General features: G+C 38.2%; 2 protein-coding genes across 3 annotated transcripts in view; one reads left to right on the top strand and one right to left on the bottom strand.

Annotated features, from left to right (window-relative positions):
* Positions 1–6,231, bottom strand: part of UMAD1 (UBAP1-MVB12-associated (UMA) domain containing 1) — a 210,870-nt gene extending 204,639 nt beyond the window's left edge. Inside the window, exon 1 of the mRNA XM_014854392.3 lies at positions 6,092–6,231. The gene's annotated coding sequence lies outside the window, so the exon portion shown is untranslated. The remainder of the gene's footprint in view (positions 1–6,091) is intronic.
* A 59-nt stretch (positions 6,232–6,290) lies between these two features.
* RPA3 (replication protein A3) lies at positions 6,291–10,863 on the top strand. 2 transcript variants are annotated; one of them, XM_014854393.3, is made up of 4 exons: positions 6,291–6,587; positions 8,936–9,010; positions 9,808–9,916; positions 10,481–10,863. In XM_014854393.3, the coding sequence occupies exons 1-4, from the start codon at positions 6,489–6,491 to the stop codon at positions 10,561–10,563; spliced, it is 366 nt and encodes a 121-aa protein (XP_014709879.1). In that variant the 5' UTR covers positions 6,291–6,488; the 3' UTR covers positions 10,564–10,863. The 2 variants fall into 2 exon arrangements, with proteins under 2 accessions (XP_014709879.1, XP_044622691.1); XM_044766756.2 differs by having other exon boundaries at positions 6,421–6,617.
* The last annotated feature ends 12,848 nt before the right edge of the window (positions 10,864–23,711 follow it).

Below are 23,711 nucleotides of genomic sequence, written 5' to 3'. Positions count from 1 at the left end.
TATTAAAAGAGTAAAACAATATCAGCACAGTCTTGAGAGAAATTAACTGTCCATTTAGAATTCTATATCACAGAAAGACAGTAAACCTATCTTTTGAGAACAAGGATAAAATAAACATATTCAGAAAAAAAAAACTGATGGAATTCACTACCAAAGATTCTCACTAAAAGAACTTCCAAAGAAGGTACCCCCAAAAGAAGGGAAATAATACCAGAAAAGAGGTTGAGATGTAAAAATAAATAGTTAAGCACAGAAAATGATAAATATGCTTCAAGCAAATCTTAACTGCATACAGCAGTAATAATGCCTAATTTGTGGGGTTACAAGAAATCAAGATAGAACAAGAACTCTAGACAACAGCATACAAATTGGGAAAGGGTAAATGGAGTTATAGGGTCTTATCTTGACACAGAGTAAAATAACTTTAGACTTTAAGTTTAACACGCATGCTAATGGTTGACCACAAAAATTTTTTAAAGAAAACATGTAACATTCACACTAATACAGAGGAACAAAATGGAACTGAGGAAAACACTAATAAAAAGTCAATTAAAAACAAGGCAACAGAGGAGAAAAAAATAAACAACAAAAAAAGCAGAACACACAGGAAGCACAAAATGACTCTAGAAAGGAACCCAAAAATACCAGTAACCACGATCAATGTAAACGGACCAAAGATAGAAAAACGAAACCTCCAGCTATCTGCACTATTTACAAGAGACACACCTAAACCATATGGACACCGAGAAGTTGAAAGTTATCAGGCCAACAGACACAAACATCATAAGGACCACACAGTATAAATATCAAATAAGGTTTACTGGAGAAAACGTAACAAGCAGAGAAGTGGCAAAGTGCCCATGATCCCCCATACTTTAGTGTTCCCACAGAGAGGAACCCAGCCCCCACACACTTGGGCAATAATGTGATCGTAGAATATCCTGGTTAAAGAAGTGCCTTGTGAAGAAGGGAGCTGCTGGGGCCCCAGGCTGGTATCACCCTGTCTTCCCTCGAGCTGAGACGTGCCAAGTCAGCTCTCTGATAAGCCACCAAAGAGAGGAGGAAATGACCATCCAAGCCCACGGGTCTTGCTCCGCTAGGTGAAGTGAAGGATGGAAAAACATAAATTCTAACCAAAAGAAAGCTGATAGATCTAAATTTGTCTACAGACAAAACAAACTTTAAGGCAAAAAGCACTACTTATTTCACCATTTTGCTTCATAATCTTCATCTTGTATGTACCAAATGACAAAATCTCCAAAAATATATAGCACAAGTCATCAGAAGTTCAAGGAGAAACTGCCAATGCTACTATCTATAGAATATTTAATGCAATTATCTCAACAATTGAGACATTAATCAGACAAAAGAAAGCAGAAAGAGTTGAATGCTGAAATTAACAAGCTTGATCCAACAACTGGAAAATACAAGCACACATGAAACATTTACAAAAATTGTCCATGTACTTGATAAGCCTTAAAGGAAGTCTCATGTACTTTCAAAGAATAAGTATCAGAACATACCATCTGACGATAATGCCATTACATGAGAAATTAACAACAGGAAATAATTGTAATAAATAAAACCTATACATTTGGAAACAAAAGCAACCCATGAGTCAAAGAAGAAATATGCTGGAAACTAGAAAATATTTAGAACTTAATGATGATGAACATCTACTTAGGAAAACTCACGGGATACGCCTAAAGCAGTAGGTACAGGTAACTCTACCAGACCCAGAATGTTTTACAGGTGAGTTCTACCAAACAGTCAATGAATAGATAATTCCAACTTTACACAGAATCCTAGAGAATAGAAGAAACACTCCACAACTCCTTTCCTGAGACTAGTATAACCCTAATAATACTATACAAGACTATACAAGAAAGAAAAATCACAGGCCAATCTCACTTAGGAACAAGGATGCAAAAATCCCAAACATAACAATAGCAAATCAAATCCAGGAATATATAATAAAACATAATATACATAACCAACTTGTGTTCCTTCCAGGAATGAGAGTATGGTTGAACAATGGAAAATATATTCATTTCAATCATCTCAATTAAGGCAAAAAAATGCATTTGATCAAATTCTATAACGACAATTAAAATTCTTATCGAACTAGGAAGAGAAAGGAAAGTCCTTAACCTAATATGTAGAACTTCAAGTAGTAAAGGACCTCCAGGAAGGCTCCTTAAAGGGAGCTAAGTCCCACAAAGGGACACCCTCTTGCCTGCCCACATTTCTGCTGCCTGGAACAGGGACTAGATGGCTGATGCCCAGCACCTGTACTGGCCTATGAAGTGACAAGTCTAGAACCAGATACTGAGCATAAAACAAGTGAAAGATGGAAGGAATCTGGGTTCCTGAAGTCTTAGGGGCACTCCCACATGCTGAGTTTGCATGCCTCTGGACTTCACTGACATGTGAAACTATGCCTTTGTGTATTTAAGACACTACTTACACGGTCAAACCCCATCTTAACTCAAAGACCATCTATATTCAAAATGGCAATAGGAGCTCTAACCTGGACAAAAGACAAGAAAAATAAATAAAATACTTAAGAATTGTTGAGACACAAAACTGTAGTTATTCACATATCATCAGAAAATCCAAGAGAATCTTATAGAAGATCATTAGAAATAAGAGTTTAGCAGGACAGCCAAAGGAAAGTCAAATATTTCTATATATAGGCAACGGTCAGTTAAAATCATTAAAAAGATTTTTAATACCATTTATAATAGCAAAAACAACAAGGTAACTAGGAATAAATCTAACCTATAAGTGAAGACTTTTATGTAGAAAATTATGAAACTTTTTGGAAAGAGTCTAAGAGGGCCACGATAACTCAAGAATAGTAAGAGTTATCATTAATATGCTACTTCTTCTGAAATCAATGCAAGGTTTCAATGCAACTGTGATCACATCCCAACACAGTTTCTCATGAAACCTGACAAGCTCAATTTTATATGGAGCAGCAGAGAGCTGAGAACACAACGAAGACATTTCTTGAAGAACACAGCAGGGTAGAAGGACTCGCCCCCAGACATGAAAAGTTATCAGATAGCCACAGTACTGATGAGAGTGGATACCGGCACGGGGACAGAAAACTAGACCACTGGAACAGAACTGAGAGCCCAGCAACAGACCTATACACGTACGCAAACTTAAGGTGACACTGAAGGTCAGTGGCAAGAAGGTGACATACTCAATAAATGCCTGGACAACTGAAATGAAAACAAGACAAAGACATTGGATCTGACAACATATATTACAAATTCAATTCTAAATGATGGAATATTAAACATGAAAGACAAAAATACTGAAACATTTTTAAGGATCCTTAAATGAGATTTTTTAAATTGACTTTTTCAACTATATTAAACTTAAGGGAAAAAGCGTTTTAACTTTATTAAAAGTAGGAGCTCTTTAGAAAGAAAGAAACAAAGGAAGGGCAGGCCCAAAACTGAGAAATGTAGCCTTACTATCCACACAAATGTAAAACGTTCTCAAAAATCAATAAGAAAAAGCAGCAAAAGACAAAAAATGGTAAACACAAATGGCCATTAAATATTTGAAAAGCTGTTCAACCTTATTAGTAATAAGGGAAAGCAAATTAAGACCACAATAAGAAATCATTTCATATCCATCAGATTAGGAGGAAAAAACTTCAAGAGTTACCAAAAACGTAGATCAACTGGAACTCTCTTACATTCCTGATAAGAGGATAAACTGATACCACTACTTGGGGAAAATATTTGGTTTTACCAGTAAAACTGAAGATACACACCCTATATTCCAGCAGTTCTACCGACAGACCTTTGCACAGCTGTACCAAGAAAGAGGCACAAGCATATTCACCGCAGCCCTGCATGCAACAGAAAGGAACTAAAAACAACAGAAAGGTCAGTCAACAACAGAGCAAAACAGCAGGGTGAAAAGAATGAACTCCACTCACACGTGTCAACACAGATTAATCTCAAAAACAAGCAAATGAAACAAGTCAGAAGGTATATATGGTATGGTTCCATTTACATAAAGGTCAAATTGGCAAAATTAAACAACGTGCCATTGAGGAATGCCTATCTGTGAGATATAACTATACAGACAAGCTCAGGGAGCTTAACACAAATTTCAAGATAGTGTCTGTTTCTGGCTGGTCGGGAGGAGGACTTAAGGCAGTGCAAACTACTAACTGGTAAATTTCCATTTCTTAACCTGAATGAGAGGCCCACAAGGGTTCATCTATTTTCTCTGGAAACTATACATACCACCTATACACACACTCTGTGCATTATATATTACATAATAAATTTTAAGTCTCTAAAAAAATATCCAAAAAGCTGTTTTAAAATCTTCCTGCTCATCTTCCTGTTAAAAAAAATGCCATTGGTATGTAAAAGTGGACTTTTAACTGTAATAAACAATGCTATTAGCTTCTGGTACTTTAGGGACTGCTTTTTAAGAAAAATTGCTATTTGGGGCCGGCCTGGTGGCGCAGCAGCTAAATGCACACTATCCGATTCTCGGTGGCCCGGAGTCTGCAGTTCAGATCCCAGGTGCGGACATGGCACCGCTTGGCAAAAGCCATGCTGTGGTAGGCATCCCACATATAAAGTAAAGGAAGATGGGCATGGATGTTAGCTCAGGGCCAGTCTTCCTCAGCAAAAAGAGGAGGATTGGCAGTAGTTAGCTCAGGACTAATCTTCCTCAAAAAAAAAAAAAAGAAAGAAAAGAAAAATTGCTATTCAAGATATTCATGTGTGCTCTACCCTACATAATAACCATCAACTTGTCTTCCAAAGCAACGCTAAAGCGCAAAAGACGTTAAGGCTTTATGCAGAAATATAAAATAGGCTTTTATTGCACTAATACAACCACTTTTGTATACACCAACTGATATGCATCCTGCATCTGTTAACGAAATCCTTTAAATCTGTTTAAGAGACAGTAAAATTAAAACACAAATATATTAAGTGCTATGTAAACGCTGAGGAAGGCTAAGTATCATTTAATTATGATACATTAGATTTCCATCGTAAATTGCCGCGTGAAGTCTCAAAAAGGATCTTCTGTGCTTAAGACAACAGCGGGACTAAACTGGAAACTCCAGCTAGGTACCAGAATTTGAACGGCGACAACGCGGTGGCCTCAGGCAAAAATCACAGACTCAGTTGCCAAAAAATAATATCCCAATAAAAAGTTTTTTCCAATTTCCGCAACACCGCTGGCAGGTATTTTTATGAGCACTCATTCTGGAATATCCCTGGTAGATAAAGCCCCGAAAATCAAAAGCCATATGACCCAGCGACAGATTCGAGAATCCCCCCAAATCTCGTTGAAACAGGTTATCTTCTTCTTCACCTCCAGATCTCCCTTCCAGAGTCCTGGGGTGTGGAGAGCAATGGGGAAAAGATTGCTGCGGAGTTAAGAAGAGTCGTGAATCACGTGGACAAAAGTTAGTCAGCTGGGACCTTGCAAAACATTGTCATCTAACCCCTCATTTTGCGGATGGGGAAATTACGCCTCAAGGAGAAGCGCGCCTGCTTATCATCGAACAGCTGTTTAAATTCAACTCCTCTCTTAGCCCAGCGGTCTTTCCCCCTACATACCCCCCCAATACTTCAGTTCGCTGTTAACACGGAGGAGTTAAGAAAATCCGCTTCTCCGCAGTATGGCCAGATTGTCAGGGCTAGAAAAGGTCGTAGAGGTAATCGAGTCAACTCCTCTTCCCACAGATGGGGAAACTGAGGATGGAAGGTGACGCAGCTTGGGCGGCAAATCACCGAACCTCTGCCACCGAGCAGTAGGAGCCTGACAAAGGTGATGAAGATCACCGGCCACCCCAGTACTCGTCTCCAGGAGGACAACTGTCTAAAAGCTCCCGATCCCTAGCTTTCATTCAGCGAGAATCCCGCCCCTCCCACGCAGAACCGGGAAGAGGGGAGGCGGGGAAACGCGAACAGCCGGTGCGCAGCACTGAGAATGCCGCGGCGGGACCGGCGCCAACTCCCGCCTCTCTTCCGCATCCGCCGGTGGGGACAAGGGGAGACAGCAAGGCTGCGGCGCCTCGCGCGAGAAGAGATACCTGAGGCTCGAGACGCTGTCCCCCGCCGCACCCGCACCGGAGCCCGACACCCTGCTTCCGGGGTCAAGTCGCCGCTTGGAGGCCGGAGATCACTAGAGGGAGCCCCGCCCCATCCAAGCCCGGCCTCCACTGCCCACTTTGCGGAGGACCCGGGCAACTTCCGGGACGCCGCGTGTCACTAAGCAGCCGATCCCCACTTCCGGACGCATCCCCTCCTTCGCCGTCCCTTTTGGGAAGCCTGCGATGTCGATCGAGATTTCCGCGCGTTTGATTGGCGGAGCGAGAGCGCTGGTCTCTGCCGATTGGTGCCGGGAAATCCGCCCCATAGACGCCCGCGGGGCGCACAGTTTCCCTCGTGCTCTTGTTTCCCGCCAGCCGCGCGTGTTGCGGCGCAATCATGGCGGACGTGACGGAGTTGCCCAAGTCGCGCATCAACGCCAGTTTGCTAGCTCAGTTCATCGATCGGCCCGTCTGCTTCGTAGGGAGACTGGAAAAGGTGCGCGCGCTCGCCGCCCTCGGCTCCCCGGTCCGTAGCCTGTGGGAGGGATCCGTGACCGCTGGGCGGCCTCGGGGGGGGTAATGGAGGTTGAAGGAGGACAGAAAGCCTTAGACCATCACTGCCCTCCCGATTGCTTTATTTTGCACAAGGGGACTTTTTGCACGGTTTATAGCCATTGCAGCCCCATTTTGGCGCCTCTGTTGTGGCGCGAAATCGCTATGTTTTCGAATGCGCTTCGTTCTAAATCCTAACGCGCCACCCCCCGCCCCCCGTTGTTTGTGTTTACATAAAGGAAGTTATAGCCGTGACTCCCACAGTTACCTTCTGATTTCTCAGTTTAGCCAGACTTGATAGTGTAATTTTCTTCCTTCCTTATCTTATGCAATTTTCTCTCTCAAACCTCGTTTTCTCTGAAGTCACTTCTCCATAAAACCTTCCTTGATTGTCCCTTCCAGATCTTATAGCAGTCTGTCATCTTACACCAGTGTTCCGAGTGCAGTCCCTTCATTCTGCTGGTGAGGAACAGGCCCAAAGTCTCGGAATCAGTGAACCAAGAAGGCTGAGGGGGGAAAAATTATATAAAGGCTTATTTAGCAGTTCATTTCAGCCACACATCCTCTTCATGAAATAGGTGTTATTCCAGCTTCACAGGGAAACTAGGTAGGAGTGTTGTATGCTTAAAATGTTCAACGCCACAGCAGGTAGCAAAGCTGGGATTCGAGCCAGAGCTGACTGCTCTCTTCGCAGCTGTCACACAGGAGTAGACCGAGATCATCTGACAACCAGTTCTTTCTTTGCTTCATCATGCCTAATTTTTAAAACATACCCTTAGTGCCATATGTACAATTTAAATCATGAGTGCCAACAGATTTCACTTTTATGTAGTATGGACGTCCTTTAATTTGTTCTTAGCACAGGGGTGCCAGATTTAGCAAATAAAAATACAGGACATATTTGTACTAAAAAAGTATTGTTGTTTATCTGACATTCAAATTTAACTAGGTGTCGTTTGACCAGATATGGTAACACAATTTATTTGAGGCAAATAAACCGTTCAAAAACAGTTGCTTTGTACACACGGACTAAGTTTGAGTCAATCTGCTCATCTTTTGTCAAACTTTTAATATTTTTATCTTAATGAAATTTTAAAGGTTTTGTTTATGTGGGATTTTTTTAAACTTTTTATTGAGATTATGATGGTTTACAACCTTGTGAAATTTCAGTTGTACATTGTTGTTTGTCAGTCATATTGTAGGTGCACCACTTCACCCTTTGTGCCCACCCCCTCCACCCCCCTTTCCCCTGGTAACCACTAATCTGTTCTCTTTGTCTGCATATTTAACTTCCACAAATGAGTGGAGTCATAACAGAGACTGTCTTTCTCTATCTGGCTTATTTCACTTAACATAATACCCTCAAGTCCATCCATGTTGTTGTGAATGGGACGATTTTATGGCTGAGTAGTATTCCATTGTGTATATATACCACATCTTCTTTATCCAGTCATCAGTTGATGGGCACTTAGGTTGCTTCCATGTCTTGGCTATTGTAAATAATGCTGCAATGGACATAGGGGTGCATGGGACTTTTGGGATTGCTGATTTCAAGTTCTTTGGATAGATACCCAGTAGTGGGATGGCTGGGTCATATCGTATTTCTATTTTTAATTTTTTGAGAAATCTCCATATTGTTTTCCATAGTACCTGCGCCAGTTTGCATTCCCACCAGCAGTGTATGAGGGTTCCTTTTTCTCCACAACCTCTCCAACATTTGTTACTTTTTGTTTTGGTTATTTTTGCCATTCTAACGGGTGTAAGGTGATATCTTAGTGTAGTTTTGATTTGCATTTCCCTGATGATTAGTGATGATGAGCATCTTTTCATGTGCCTATTAGCCATCCATATATCTTCTTCGGAGAAATGTCTGTTCATGTCCCCAGCCCATTTTTTGATTGGGTTGTTTGATTTTTTGTTGTTGAGTTGTGTGAGTTTTTTACATAGTATGGAGATTAACCCTTTGTCGGATACATGACTTGCAAATATTTTTCCCCAGTTAGTGGGTTGTTTTTTTTGTTTCAATTCTGTCTTCCTTTGCCTTGAAGAAGCTCTTCAGTCTGATGAAGTCCCATTTGTTTATTCTTTCTATTGTTTCCCCTGTCTGAGAAGACTTGGTGTCCAAAAGATCTTTTGATACTGATGTCAAAGAATGTACTGCCTATATTTTCTTCCAGAAGCCTTATGGTTTCAGGTCTTACCTTTAGGTCTTTGATCCATTTTGAGTTTATTTTTGTGAATGGTGAAAAGAATGGTCAATTTTCATTTTTTAATCATGTGTTTCTTTTTTAGATTCATCCCACTGGAAAAATGTTTATTCTTTCAGATGGAGAAGGAAAAAATGTAACCATTGAGTTGATGGAGCCTGTATGTTTAAGTATTAATTCTATGTATATTTAGTTAATTCTTCATCTTGGTTTGGTTTGTTGTTGATGCTTCTGATTCTTGGAGTGGATGTATAAAGGACCAGCTTATAGAACTTCCCTGGCTCTAAAATTAAACTATTTTCCTTTGTATTTCCCTTCGTGTTTTTAACCATTGATTCTTGGGCTCTGTGATTTTTAATACATCCCTTAAATGCAGGGTGGCAATCCTCATTCCTTATGAAAGACCATAAAATCACACAAGAAAAATCTTCCATTTAAATCACTTTTTCCTTCTTGAAGAGTTTTACCTTTTTAAAATTCTATTTTCGGATACATATATTTTCAGTTGTCACTTATTTGTTTTTACATTATGTTTATCATACTTAAAAACATTTTCTTTGGTCTTTTACGAAGACAAATCCGTGTGCTATATATATGTGTTAAAGTATACAGAACACACTATGCAAGATAGAGATTTCAGTGTGTCCTTTTAAACAAATTACTCCTTATAGAAATACTGGGCACTCTCAATATCTTTAAGTGATTGGTCTTCAACTTAAATGTTTAACTGTGTCATTGGACCTGAAACTACTGCTAAAGGTAACAGTACTTGTGACATGCTGACAGTAAGGACTCAAACATTTTTTAACAAGTTACAATTCAGATTTTACATTGGTAAATCTTTTAACTATTTTCTTACGTAAAATGAAAGATTAGTGAACTGTATAACAATTTTCCAAGTTAGTTATCATCTGAAGATGTCATAACACCGGGTTGATATTTTGTTCTTTGTGTTAGCTTGATGAAGAAATCTCTGGAATCGTGGAAGTAGTTGGAAAAGTAACAGCCAAGGCAACCATTATGTGTGCATCTTATGTCCAGTTTAAAGAAGATAACCATCCTTTTGGTAAATAAAGCAGTCTAGTATTTAGTAGTTTCGTGTAATTAGAAGGAAAACAATTTTATTCTTAATTTGATATATGTTACTCTTGAGTCTCAGTCCTGCTACATTTTCAGTTCTCTAGAAATTTCTGATCCCAGAGGAAATGGGAGGATGTTTTGGCCTGCTTCTAAGTAGTGCTTGTGTATGTAGGGAACTCAAAAATTAACATTTGTGGAAAGGGAAATTTTAAAAATAGGGCAAACAAAAAGAATGTTAATAGTTTTGTTGTTTTGCTTTGATATATGAATTGAAGGCGTCAAATAATGCATAACACTTAAACACAACCAGGCAAGAACCGTGCCTGTATAATGGATGTCAAAGTGGATGGCCTCCTGTACCCATGTCTTATTTTTTGGAGCCACAGTTAAATAAATATGATGACCATATCTCGTTTTAGAAGTTGGATTGTGAAAATAAGTTGACCTCTAAAAGGGAGAGAAAAGAGAAATGGGTAGAAATCTTTCAGATGATAATTGACATTATAGCTTTCCACTATAGATTAAACGTTTGCTAAAATGTTTCTTTCAGATCTTGGACTTTACAATGAAGCTGTGAAAATTATCCATGAGTTCCCTCGGTTTTTTCCTTTGGGAGTTGTGCAATATAATTGATCTTGATGAATTTTTTATGCTTACAAAGGAGGTACATTGAAGACCGTTAAAGGAGCCTGCTGGTATTTGAGGGAGAGATTCCTGTGATTTTTAATATTTTGTTTGTTCTTTTTTTAAATGTGTTTGCCTAGCTTTATTAGATACTCCAGTATGCCATTTTTAATGGGACTGGTGTATTAACAGTTGTCTCCTAAGTCTTCATAAAGAATCACTTCTCCAGTGTATGGTCACGTCAGATGTAAGAACAAAGCAGTTGTCTGAGTTGTGTTTTCTGTTTTATTAATAAAAGTTTAAATGGTACATACTCTTGGTCATTCCATTCTTATTCTTTTGGTCATATATTCAACACAAACTTGGAATTTCACAGCTGTAAGGTTAGGACTTAGACCTACCACAGTGAACCCTGGGCCAACTGTGTTAAGAATTCACTTAACACAGTTCATGCTATCTCATGAACTATACCATGTTAATTACTTCCTTGACACTCAATTTAAAAATGGTTGATTTTGACTTATTAAAAGAGCAAACAGAATCCTGTATCTTCTGTAATTTGTGAATACCTATATTAGGGTTTTCCAGACAATCAGAACCAATAGGATATGAATAGATTTATGTAAGAGATTTGTTACACGAATTTTATGTGGTTATGGAGGCCGAGACGTCCCACAATCTGCCATCTGCAAGCTGGAGAACCAGGAAAGCTGGTAGGCTAAGACAGTTCAAGTCAAAGGCCTGAGAATCAAGGGTGCGGATGGTATATCTTGCAATGTGGGGTCAAAGACCTGAGATCTGGGAGGTCACTGGTGGAAGTCCCAGAGTCCGAAGGCCTAAGAACCAGGAGCTCCAATGTCTGAGGACAGAAGATGGACACCCCAGCTCAAGAAGAGAGCAAATTCACCCTGCGCCTTTTTGTTTGGGCTCTCAATGGATTGGATAATGCCCACCCTCGTTGGTGAGGGCTGTCTTCTTTACTCAGTCTTCTGATTCAGATGCTAATCCCTTCCCACACACCCTCACAGACACACCCAGGAATAACGTTGTACCAGCTATCTGGGCAGCCCTTGGCCCAGTCAAATTGACACATAAAATTAACCATCACAGTACCACTCAGAATTTTAAAACTGAGCATTACTAGTGCCAAATAAGGGGTACCTGAGCATTAAAGCAGTTGATGGAATCATTTGATTTTTTTTCTTCCTTTCAACTAATTCTAAGTCCATTTAGATTGTAAATTATACTAAAAATATTTATTTTAAATTGCTATCATCTTTAATTTCAACTTTTACCCCCAAATACTCTACAAATTACTTAGGAACATTGCCACAGCCACTTAGGGTAAAGCATTTTATTATAGGAAGTGAAGACAATTATAGTTGAAATTTAGGTTTATGAGGGCCCGTCTCAATAACAGTTGTCTTGAATGCCAGAGAAAGGGTCAGTCTTCAACTGAGTTAACCTCTGAAAACTCACTGCTAGTAAATGTTAAAAGTGCCCTACCTCAAACCTCTGAACTACTATATTTAGTAAATTGGACTGAAAGAATAGGGTATCTTGCTTTCCGTCAAACAAATCCTTTATACTAATGATTTATGGTGCCATATCTCTAGCCTCAACCTCACTTCTGAGCTGCTTGACATCTGCACCAGGATGTCCCACCAGCTCTGTAGCTTGAATGAGTGTAGTCTGAATGAGTGCAGCCCCCCAGCTATTTGTTCCCTGATTTTTGGGTAATAGTTTTAAGATATGTCACATATATAATTCACCTATTTCACATGTACAATTCAGTGGCTTTTAGTGTACGCAGTTATACAACCATCACCACAATCAATTTTAGAACATTTTCATCACCCCAAAAAGAAGCTCTGTACCATTTACCTGTCATGGACCAATCCCTCCACCACTGCCACCTGCCCACCAACCCTAAGAAACCACTAATGTACTTTCTGTCTCTTTAGATTTGTTTATTCTGGATATTTCATATAAATGGAATCATACGGTCTTTTGTGACTGACTTTCACTTAGCATAATATTTTCAAGGTTCATCCAAGTTGTAGCATATGTCAGTGTTTCATCCCTTTTTATGGCCAAATAATATTCCGTATGGATATATCACATTTTGTTTATCCATTCATCAGCTGGTGGTTTCCACCATTTGGCCCTAAAGAATAATGCTATTCTGAACCTTCATATAGAAGTTTTTGTGTGTACATGTGTTTTTATTTCTCTTGGGTATATACCTAGGAGTGGAATTGCTGCATCAAATAGTAAATATATTCAACCTTCTGAGGAACTGCCAAACTGTTTTTTAAAGGAGCTATACCATTTTGTATTTTCAGCAGCTATATTTGAGGATTCTAACTTCTCCGTATCCTCAGCAACACTTATTATCTGACTTTTTGATTACAGCCATCCTAACTGGTATGAAGTGACATTTGTGGTTTTGATTTGCCCTGTTTCTTTTAAAGCTAACATAAGCCACTCCCTTGCCCAGAAAAGCTTGAATACCTTAATCCTTTTCACTGCCATTGCCACTGTAAGTTTAGCCACTGTCATGTCTTACTTGAACTATTGCAGCAGCCCTAACTACATAACTGGCCTTGCTGTTTTCAGCTTCTTCCTATCACCCAGCCAATAGAGTTGCACTAAACATGAGTTGTAGGGGCCGGCCCTGCAGCATAGTGGTTAAGTTTGGACACTCCGCTTTGGCAGCCCAGGGTTTGCCAGTTTGGAGCCCCGGCGCAGACTTAACGCACCACTTGGCAAGCCATGCTGTGGCTGGCATCCCACATATAAAGTAGAGGAAGATGGGCACAGACGTTAGCTCAGGGCCAGTCTTCCTCAAAAAAAAAAATCAGTTGTAGTCATCATACTATAAAGTTTAAAAACCAAAGGAGTATAGAAAGGGGAAAACTTCCTGAGAAGCTTAGAGTGGAGAGACCTGGCCAATACTACCTGAACCAAGGGATGGAGGTTGACATCACCAGTGATGACCTGTGGATATCGTATGCCCTCTAATGTGACGTGATGAGAAGACACTTCTCATCTCTGTGGTATTTTTTCAAACCCTTAACGCCAGTCTGATCATGAGAAAACATCAGACAAACCCAAATTGAGGGACATTCTACAAACTGTCTAATCAGTACCCCTCAAAACTGTCAAGATCATGAAAAAAAAGGGAAGGAAACAGCAGAGAAGACTAAGGACACATGACAACTAAATGTGATGTGGGATCCTGGATTGGCTACTGCAACAGAAAAAGGACATTAATGGAAAAACTGGTGAAATGTGAATAAAGTCTGGAGTTTAGTTAATAGTAATGTACTAGTGCTGGTTTCTTAGTTTTGACAAATGTACCATGGTAATGTAAGACAATGTAAAGGGAAACAAACTCAGTGAGGGGTTATACAAGAACTCTCTGCACTATCTTCCTGACTTTTCTGTAAATCTAAAATGACTCCACAATAAAAAAATGTATTTAAAACAATCAACAACCTCCAGAGGCTGTGCACTGACTAGATCAGGTCTGTATTTCTAATTAGTAGTGGAGGGCCTTCACCATCTGACCACATCACACCTCAGTCCCAAATCCTCCTCTCCCCTTGAAGCTTGCCTCCAGCGCCAGTCTGCCATTCCCAGACACACTGGACCCTTTGAGATCTGGGTGCCGTTGAACTTGCTGTTGGCTCTGATTGAAATCTGTTTCTGTGCCCAAAGGAAAACATTCTCTAAGCTTTCCCTAACCTAGACAAACAGTTACTTTATGTTATAGTCCTTTCTTTATTCATCTCATCAGACTTCACTTGCAGGCAAACTTTTTTTCTCTGTTTAAAAAAAGTGATTTTTATAACACTACAAAAATCAGAAAGTAAAGTTTCTAGTGTCTCCTGAGAGACACTGCTGTGGATTGGTGGATAGCTTTCCAGAACTTTCTCCACATAAACTATTTGTCTATAGGACCTCAATATACTCTTCTGCAATATGCATTTCTCCTTTAATGTGTCTTAGAAGTTGACATATAGAGCTATCTCATCCTTTTTAACAGTTTCAAAATATCCATTGTACCAAATGTTCCCCAATTTATTTAACCCAGGCCTCTAATTAGTCTTCCCCACTAAGGAGAGGTCCTAATAGATGAAGAACCTGTAGCTAAAAAACCTGTCTTACTAGTATTTCCCAATGCCTAACATAGTCTATAAATAAATTAGTCCTATCCAGCCTGGTTTGAGAAGCCACAAGGCTGAGCGGAGAGGTAATGAAGACCTGAACCATAACAGGTGAAATGGTAAAGGACAGGAGGCAAGGAGTTCAGAATATGTTATAGTGGAATCCGTAGGACTCGGTGATGATGTTAGGAGCTAAACAGAATAAGAACAAAGGATGAGGTCAGTGGGTGAGGAGGCAGTAAGCTTGCCAATCCAAACTTGAGTAGTTGATAGGCCCTTTTGTGAAGATGTCCAGAAGGTTTTGGAAACGTAGGACCAGACAGAGATTTGAGAGACAACCTGCCTAAAATATTTAAAGTAGAGTTTAAGACATCTACCAATCACTTATCTGCAATTTCAAAATCTCAAATTGTTTGAAACCCAAAAGCCTTTTCTTCAATTTGGGGCAAAACTCGTTTGGCAATGAAAGCTGATTAGAATTGTAGTGAGACTACTTACAGTCTCTACCCCACTTACTGTAAATGTTCATATGGTTCACTGCGGAAATACCGACATGTTTGATTAGAGGCTGCTCTCCCTCTGGGGAGGGTGTTGTGTAACATATGGTAGATACACTCTATTGCTTTTCTAACATCCAAAAATTCTGAATTCTGAAGCACAACTGGCCCCAAGAGTTTCAAGCAAGGGATTGTGTTCCTCAATCAAGGGACAGCCTAGAGAGTGAGAAAACCACAGAACCAATAACAGAACCTGGGGGGAACTGCACACGTACAGAACAGCAGCGGGAGAGTGACTGAGTCAGGAAAAGAATCCCAAAGGTGCCTGATGCCTAGTAAGCACTCAACAAATATTTATTCACTGAAAGCATATCATGAAAGACAAGGAAGGAGAGTTTCAAAGAGCAGTCAGTAATGTGGAAAGCTCAAGAACAACTGAAGATAAGGATTGAGGATAAAAGAGTGACACTACTAACATATATCACACATTTCTAAAAAAGTTTAGGCTACAAAAATAAAACGGGAAATATAGGAAAAGGAGATGACAACTACAAAAACATTCAACTTAATAGGAAATATAATTAGGCATTAAGTTTAGCTCCAGGTATTCCTGGGGAGCTAGGAAAAGGAAGGAACAATAGGCTATTGAATTTTAATAGCCTTAAATGTATTAGCACAATCAAACTTTTCCCTAATATTAAATTCTTTTTTTTTTTTGAGGAAGATTAGCCCTGAGCTAACATCTCCCAATCCTCCTCTTTTTTCCTGAGGAAGACTGCCCCTGAGCTAACATCCATGCCCATCTTCCTCTGCTTTATATGTGGGACACCTACCACAGCATGGCGTTTGCTAAGCCATGCCATGTCCACACCCGGGATCCGAACCTGTGAACCCCGGGTCACTGAGAATCTGAACATGCAAACTTAACTGCTGCGACACCGGTCCAGCCCCCCTAATATTAAATTCTAAAAGCAATATCACACAGAATCTAACGTGAAGGATGATGAGTCACAAAATCGTTGTCTTTAGTAGTAATTTTATAGATGTGCTTCGAATACTCATTTTTATTTTCATGTGATAACTACAAAATTAAAACAACTCTGAAAGCATCTCTTCATAAGGGGACTTAAATGCTTTGAGTGATAAAATAGTATTATCACTAAATTTATAAAATCTTGAGGTTGTCTTTTAAGGAATTAATTTAATATGCATTAAGTCACTCAACAAACATTTTGCGTCAAGTCCTGGGCTAATTACTAGAGATATATAGAAATAAGGTCCCTGTCCTCTGAAATTTCAATCTATGGCAGTTTAGCATAATCTCGAAAGATGTCTTAACTCAGAGCTAGCTAATATTTAACTGGTGGAAAGTTTCGAAGAAATCCACTATGATTATGAACAATCAAATTTTGTAGGTTCTATTTAGTGAAACTCCAATTTAGTTTCCTCCCTTATTTAATTCACATGGAATTTGATTATGATCTGTTGCTGAAAGAAAATTAATAATCTGGGTACTACAGGTTATCTTTCCTAAAAAGATGATGCTAAATCTAGAGTACTAATAAAGCAAACGTTTCAAGTTACTTTCTAATTGTGATGTTGGTTTGAGGTAAGCCATTTATGTTCTTTATGACCCCATTTGACCTACAGCATGGGGTTTTGAGATGGCTAATTAAGACCAGAAGTGTAGGACTATGAACAATTTATAGTGTAATACATTCATCTTGATTGCAAGGATTAAATTTGTCATTAGCAAGCCCTTGTTTCTTCTTTATACACTACAGAATGTCAGAAAGTATTTTGTATTTCCTCATCTTTTTTAAAGACTTGGACTGAAATGTAGTGGCTTTCGTATATTAAAAATGTTTTTTTAACATGATTATTTCTGTAGGTGGGCAGATAAAGAATAACAATCTCTATGGCATCTATATAAAGTGGTATTCAAGATGAAAAATTCAGAAAACTTTGAGACAGTTCTCAAAAAACAGTGAGTGCCTTAAGTTGGAAGAAAGAAAATATATAAGCAGCATAATAGTTTTAGGCAATGCCACAGATGACAACGTGACTAAATTAGCCCCCTTTCTAAGCAACTATTCATTTTTCACAGGAGGTTGAAATATTACTCAGGAACGCAAGTCAATTATTTTGGTTGTAAGAATCTCTCACCAGAAAATTATATGTTAAGGTAATAAAGTTTATTTAATAATAACAGGCTTAAATGAATAGTTTCTTTGAAACATATTGGTACCTCGTCATCCTAAATCTTGAAAGATAACCAGGAGGGAGGAATTCTTGAAAAATTACTAATTAAAAAGCTAGATAATTCAATATTATTTTACCTTGGATATTCATTTAGGAAATAAATATTTATATCTTAGCTTGTATTTTCATTAATTCAACTCCACTTAACACACAATGATTACTTAAAGCTAAATTACATCAAATAAATTTAACATAACCTATAGATAATCACAAATAGTGTCATGTTTCACTTAAACATTCTAATATTTTTCTTTAGCTTTTGAAAAGCTTTAAGCATTATGAAAACACTGAGCCTGATGAGAAAATACAATTCTCTTTTAAGAGCTGCATCCATTCTTTTTAAGTGATCAGGGTCCCATTTAGTCAATTATTTCTTCCATATGGCTCTGAAATGTTATGCCTTAGTTGGTCATGGATTTGACCTTTTATGAGAGGCAGACAGTGGACCAGGGGTTGCCTCATTTTGGAATCTCCTCAAAAATTACTGAATGTTTTCCAGATGAATACACTGTAGACCAAGGGAGGAGTTAGGAATTAGAAATCATGGCCTCCAAACCAGGGAATTTGTCGACTTCATTTTCTTTTGTAACCCTGTGACCTGAAGGAATTGACCCACTGGGCAATTTCCTCCACTCTCAGCAGTGTGATTAAGTCATGAAAACAAGTCAGGAGGAGATATGATATGTATTTATTTCTACCCAACTTGTTTCCAAAAAAGGAATTTAAGACAGCTGCAAAGGCTTCTATCCTTTCCCTGTTTTCTCACCATAAATTCATACAAAGTGACTTTCCCAAATGTAAACTTGAGATAGCAGTGGACATAGAATGGGACAGTCAATTGATTACTGTCATTTGTCACAGGAACACTCATCTGCTAAAACTGGCATTAATATCCTGCTTTATCCCCTCTTAAGGAAAATTTTAAAATAACATTTCAAAATGAATAAAATATGTTGCATGTTGCTTTTCTTCCTTTATCTTCTATCTTACAACCTAAACCTATTTGAGATACAACTTTAAGGACATATTTTAAGCAATACAGGGAAAATACATTATCAGTAAATATGAACTCAAAACTATACCTATGATAACTTATTTTAAACCAAAATAATGCTTCCCTGTTTAATCTACGATTCAAGTTGATTTTATTCAGCACTTATTTAAAGGAAAAATAGCCCCCCCCCAAAAAGAAACCCCAAGAAACATTTATAAATTTCATGTACAATTGTTGGTAAAAGACACTAGGTATACATCTATGATTCCCGATCAAAGGACTGGAAAGGGTTATAAGGTACCATATGCCTCTAGGTAGGACTCCCGAAACAGTCTGGAATACATGACATTTGGCTTTTATAATTTGTAAAATCGGACCTAGAGATAAGTTATCTGATAAATTATCTCATTAGGAATGAGGTTAGGAAACTGCAGAGATTTGGGGGAATAAAATAATGCATGAAGACAGCCATTTGCAACAGCAGAACACTTTGAGGGATTTATCTAAAGTACATTTCAGAAATGAATTATTTGGACTGATGCATTTGAACTTTTAAAATTTTTATGAGTTAAAATCATTAAGTCAATGACATTTAGAAACAGTCATGCTGCCTTCTGTGTTCTCAACAGATTCTAAATTCAGCTACATGTGTCTTGTGATCACAAGATCTGGTTACAAATAGCAATAATTGTTGCAAAGCAAATTACATGGTGGCAGTGGAAAACATTCCCCCTTCCAGCAGAGGGGAGAGCGGGTCATCTCACTCATATTGCCTGCAGGTAATATAATGAAGATTACAGACTCTAAAATGAAAAAGGAATGGATGCTAAAAGAGAAAAACGATTTCAGGAAAAACAAAAAGGCAGATTGCGTTTTTTAGGGAAAATAATCTAAAGCACTGATGAGAAACTTTAGATACAAATATTTAAGTGTTTAAGTGAGCTACGGAAACTGTTGTTACTAAGAAATGAATTTATTCATTTCCATAATATTCATAAAAATGCAGGCATGCAAATAAGAGTTTTATTCATATCAGGCTTGGATATATTATATCGCAATATATTATGGAATATATATAATATATTATATACTATATTTATAGTATATATGTTATAGAATACATATGCTAAAATATGCACTACAATATTGTATAACAAATGTACAACATTTATACAATATTCTACCCAATGTATTACATTTATACATTGTATGTATAACTGTAACAGTATATTACAATTATATACAATATACTACAACCTGGAAATGGGTAATTTCTATTTAGATGAATTCAGTACATAGACAAAAGTATTACTACTGTTAGTTTTAACCAATACATTTTAGTAAGAAGCGGCCGGAGCACAAATTTGGCCTGCTTCGGGATGCATTTTCATGTAAGTAGTCCCTGGGAGGTTGCCACACACATTGGAGATGACTGCAAAAGAGATTATAAGAGGTAGGCCAAGGAACCATTTTATTCCATCTATGGCAGTTTACTCCTTTAACTGAGTGTTTCTCAATCTTTTTAAACCTCCCTTTGATAAATATTCAAATTTCATGGCTGAAGCTTCCCAGTGAGGATTCTGAAATGCCTTCTTTCCTCCCAGCACCCTGCAACCCACCAAAAGTCACTGACATTGAGGAGACCTCGAGTGCACTATTGGACTTTATCAGCATTCCTTGCTGTCTGCCTCTCCAACACACTGCTACCTCTATGAGAGTGGGGATATAGCGGGGGACACTCAAGGATGGGGGTGAGGGTGAAACAAACCATGTGAATAAATTTCCTGTTCAAAAATTAAATGAAAAAGTCTTCACGAGAAATTTGTTCCTGAATAGTTAGCCCTCAGGTAACAAGGTTTATTTTTCAATAGGATTCATTCTAACTAAATCAGTCAAGTTAGGTCACTTTGGCCTGTCAGTGTATGAAACCAGACATTCTGCTTTCCCTAAACACATGATTTTCCCTCTAACGGAAACCAGTGAGAAACAAGATGAATACTAAGAACCCACACTAGGTGGCAACAAGATGATAAGAGTACGGTATGCTAAGCAATGTTATGAAAAAATTCTCTGAACCAAGACCACTGAGACTCCGGCCGTGCTCTTAGTCCTCCTCACCCAAACTGCAGTCAATGTCTCTCGAACCCAACTGACTCGGGTGGAGAATGTCAAACACTGAGAGAGAAACAAAAGAAACAGATATTTAAACCTGAAAAAAAAAAGACTCTAAGTACATTGTATTTCTTATTTCGAGCTATGCAAATGACACAAATTACAGCTCCCAAATTACTTAACAGTAATGACAGTAGATACCATTTTTTAAGACTCCTCATGAGCTATGTTTGCCTTTTATTTTATTTAACATGTCAAACCCACCCCTCGCCTCCTTTCTCAGGTGAGAAAATCAAAGCTGGGAGGTATTACCTAATCTAGCTTCTAGATGATGGCCAAACCCATATCTATTTGACTTCAAAATGTGATCTCTACTGTTCTATACTGTCTGCTCTGACAAAGGTTTAAACAGCTGTTTTAATGTGGTCAATGCTGGAATCTTCCCAACTGAAGCAAGATAAAAGGGAAGGGAAGGTTTCCCATTTTTTCTTCGGGGTGGGAGACATAAGTGGCTGATCAATGTAGAGGAAGACAATATTACTTTTAAAGATTATTAAAACCCTGACGATGGAGAATAGGATCAAAGGGAATTTTGAAATTTTAGCAGAAAAGATGGATAAGAAGAGAATTACATCTAATTCTTGGCTTTTCAGCATTGGTATTTTTTTCTCAAAAATAAAGACTGTTAAGATCAAGCATGAAAATGAACAGGCAGCGTCCTGTAATTAGACACAAAGAGTGGAAAGTTAAATAAAATCTGTGCTTAACCTCACTCAGAATTGAATATATAAAAGTTAAAATATTTTTAAGATTTTCACCTACCAGACAGACATAATTAGAAATTTTATAATGCCTTGTATTGAAGATGTTGAGGAAACAGTCACTTTCCTATATCATTCAATTTATAAGAAAATAGTTGGTTCAACCTTTGGATAGCTATTTGGCAATATCTATCAACATGTAAAATACATGTTTAAGTTTTGGCTCAACAATTCCACCTCTACAATGTGTCTGACAGATATGATTACTCACAAGTACCCAAAGATGTATGTGCAGGACGCTCATGGCAGCATTGTTGGTAAAAACAACAAATGGAAATACCCTAAGTTTCTATCAATGGGAGATATATCCATGTAGTCACATACCATTCAGTGAAAAAAAAAAAAAGACGTATATGGGCTAACAAGGAAAACTCCACAAGATATATTTTTAGGTTAAAAAAAGCCATTTGAAGGAATATTTATATAGTGTGATCTTATGCATGCAATGATAGAGGCACAGACAGACACAGACGGATGCAGTCTACATATAGAACATTTCTGCATGTGTATACAAACTTTAAAGCAGTTTCCCCTGGGAAGCGAGAGTCAGAGCTTTGGGAGGTGGAGCAAAGTGCATGGGGATAAGGGAGCAAAGGGCTAAGAGACATTTACTTCCACTTTATGCTTTCCGTAAAGTTTTTTTTTTTTTACCATGAGCCTGAATTTTTAAAATTAAAACAGTAGCTTTAAAAAAATTAAAATTTCATATAATATACTTTGTCCTAACAAGAAACATTCATCTAGTCCAGTTCATCTATGAAACAGAAAAGCACTAGACTTCAATCAAGAGACCTGAGATCTAATCCCAGCTTTATTACACAGTGAGAGCACCTCCCTGTGATCCTGTAGCCTCCCTTCAGTTCTAACAATTTATGATTTTAAATATTGTACGAGTCACTTTCCAGATCAGTAACTCAGTTAAAAATGGCAAACAGGTGAATTTTGACTAGGTGGTAGTTGCTGCCTTGAATACTATGCTGAAAAGGGTTCTGAAGGTAAGTGATTCATAAGCAACTCGTGTCAAGGGTAAAGGCTGTGACTAAAAAGAGTTATTTGTCACTGGAGAATTATGACATATAAAGGAAGTTTGTTATTGATCTACTTGTAGAAATCTTGTTCCCCTGTGTTTTTTCATATCACTGCAAAGTGTTTCCTCTTACTATAATGATTTACTGCCCATTTTCCAAAATACAAGTCTCAGTTATCTACATTAATCAATATTGGTTAAAAATGTCCTCTCCTTCGCAGTCCTCAAGGTGGCCTTTTCTAGCTTCTAAAAATATCCACAAAACAGAAAAAGATGAAAACTCATAATACCACCATGAACAGCCTAACAACTAGAATATGGAAAGAATCTTAATCAAATACGGGGCAGAAGCAGCTGAACTGAGAAGAAGCTTTGATGGCTCCATTTCATTGTATAATCAGTCTCAGCTCTGAAGAAAACGCACATGCACTTCGACTGGGTGACCAATGTGATGTAGTTCAGGTAGTCGTCTTAATTCAGAGATTGTTTAAACAATTGGTCTCACGAAATTCAGAGGAGAGCAGAGACAGAAAACAATGAAGAAATACAGGAGGAAAGTACAACAGAGTGTCTTGCCGGAAGACAAAAGTAGATGAGGAGTTTTAAGTTCAGTAATATCGAGAACTCTCCCAGGGGAATCCCAGAAGCAGGGAGATGCTAAAATAGAAGTCATTTTCCTTGGGTATATCACTTCACCAAAACTACAATCTATTACTTTTTTGTAGGCCCACACAGACCCTCATTCTCTACCACCTGGTTTAGAAATGCAGCCACATCAGCAAGACATCGCAGTAATGATGTTCTTATCTCCTCATTCTCACATCCGCTTGCTGATACATAAGAAAGGTTTTATTTCACTGTATCTGAGTACCATTTGTTAATCTAGATCCTCCAACTTCCCTCCTTTCCGGATTAATTCTGGCCTTTCAAAAATGTCTAACTCTAGTCTTTTATTTTCTCTCTAGTTATTTGGCAACTTCATTGTTCGCCAATGCATGCAAGTTGCACAATTTCATAAACTTACATTTCATACAATGCGACAGTGACTAATGAAGAGAATAGGAAGTTTGGAAATCTTAGTGGGTTGTACTCAGAACAACTCCACTTCCATGGCTTCCATGCTTTCTTCCTCAATCTAAGGTTTTATGATGCTGCTGATCAGCAATAACAAAACCACCTTATCAGGCGCGACAGTGACTCAGAAGGGATTATTTTGTGTTATTTTTAATGCCATAACAATTATTTTATTTGAACGCTAATCAGTTACCCTAG

Source organism: Equus asinus, chromosome 1 (assembly GCF_041296235.1).
Source record: "Equus asinus isolate D_3611 breed Donkey chromosome 1, EquAss-T2T_v2, whole genome shotgun sequence".
Classification (NCBI taxonomy): Eukaryota; Metazoa; Chordata; class Mammalia; order Perissodactyla; family Equidae; genus Equus; species Equus asinus.
The sequence above is the reverse complement of the archived record's forward strand: the minus strand, read 5'-3'. Positions and strand labels throughout refer to the sequence as shown.

Bases quoted from the DNA above. Each gene is read 5' to 3' on its own strand.
- RPA3 (XM_044766756.2), top strand. From the start codon at position 6,489: ATGGCGGACGTGACGGAGTTGCCCAAGTCGCGCATCAACGCCAGTTTG. The intron at 6,618-8,935 runs GTCCGTAGCCTG...TTTCTTTTTTAG, and splicing joins TCGCCGCCCTCGGCTCCCCG to ATTCATCCCACTGGAAAAAT. The intron at 9,011-9,807 runs GTATGTTTAAGT...TCTTTGTGTTAG, and splicing joins CCATTGAGTTGATGGAGCCT to CTTGATGAAGAAATCTCTGG.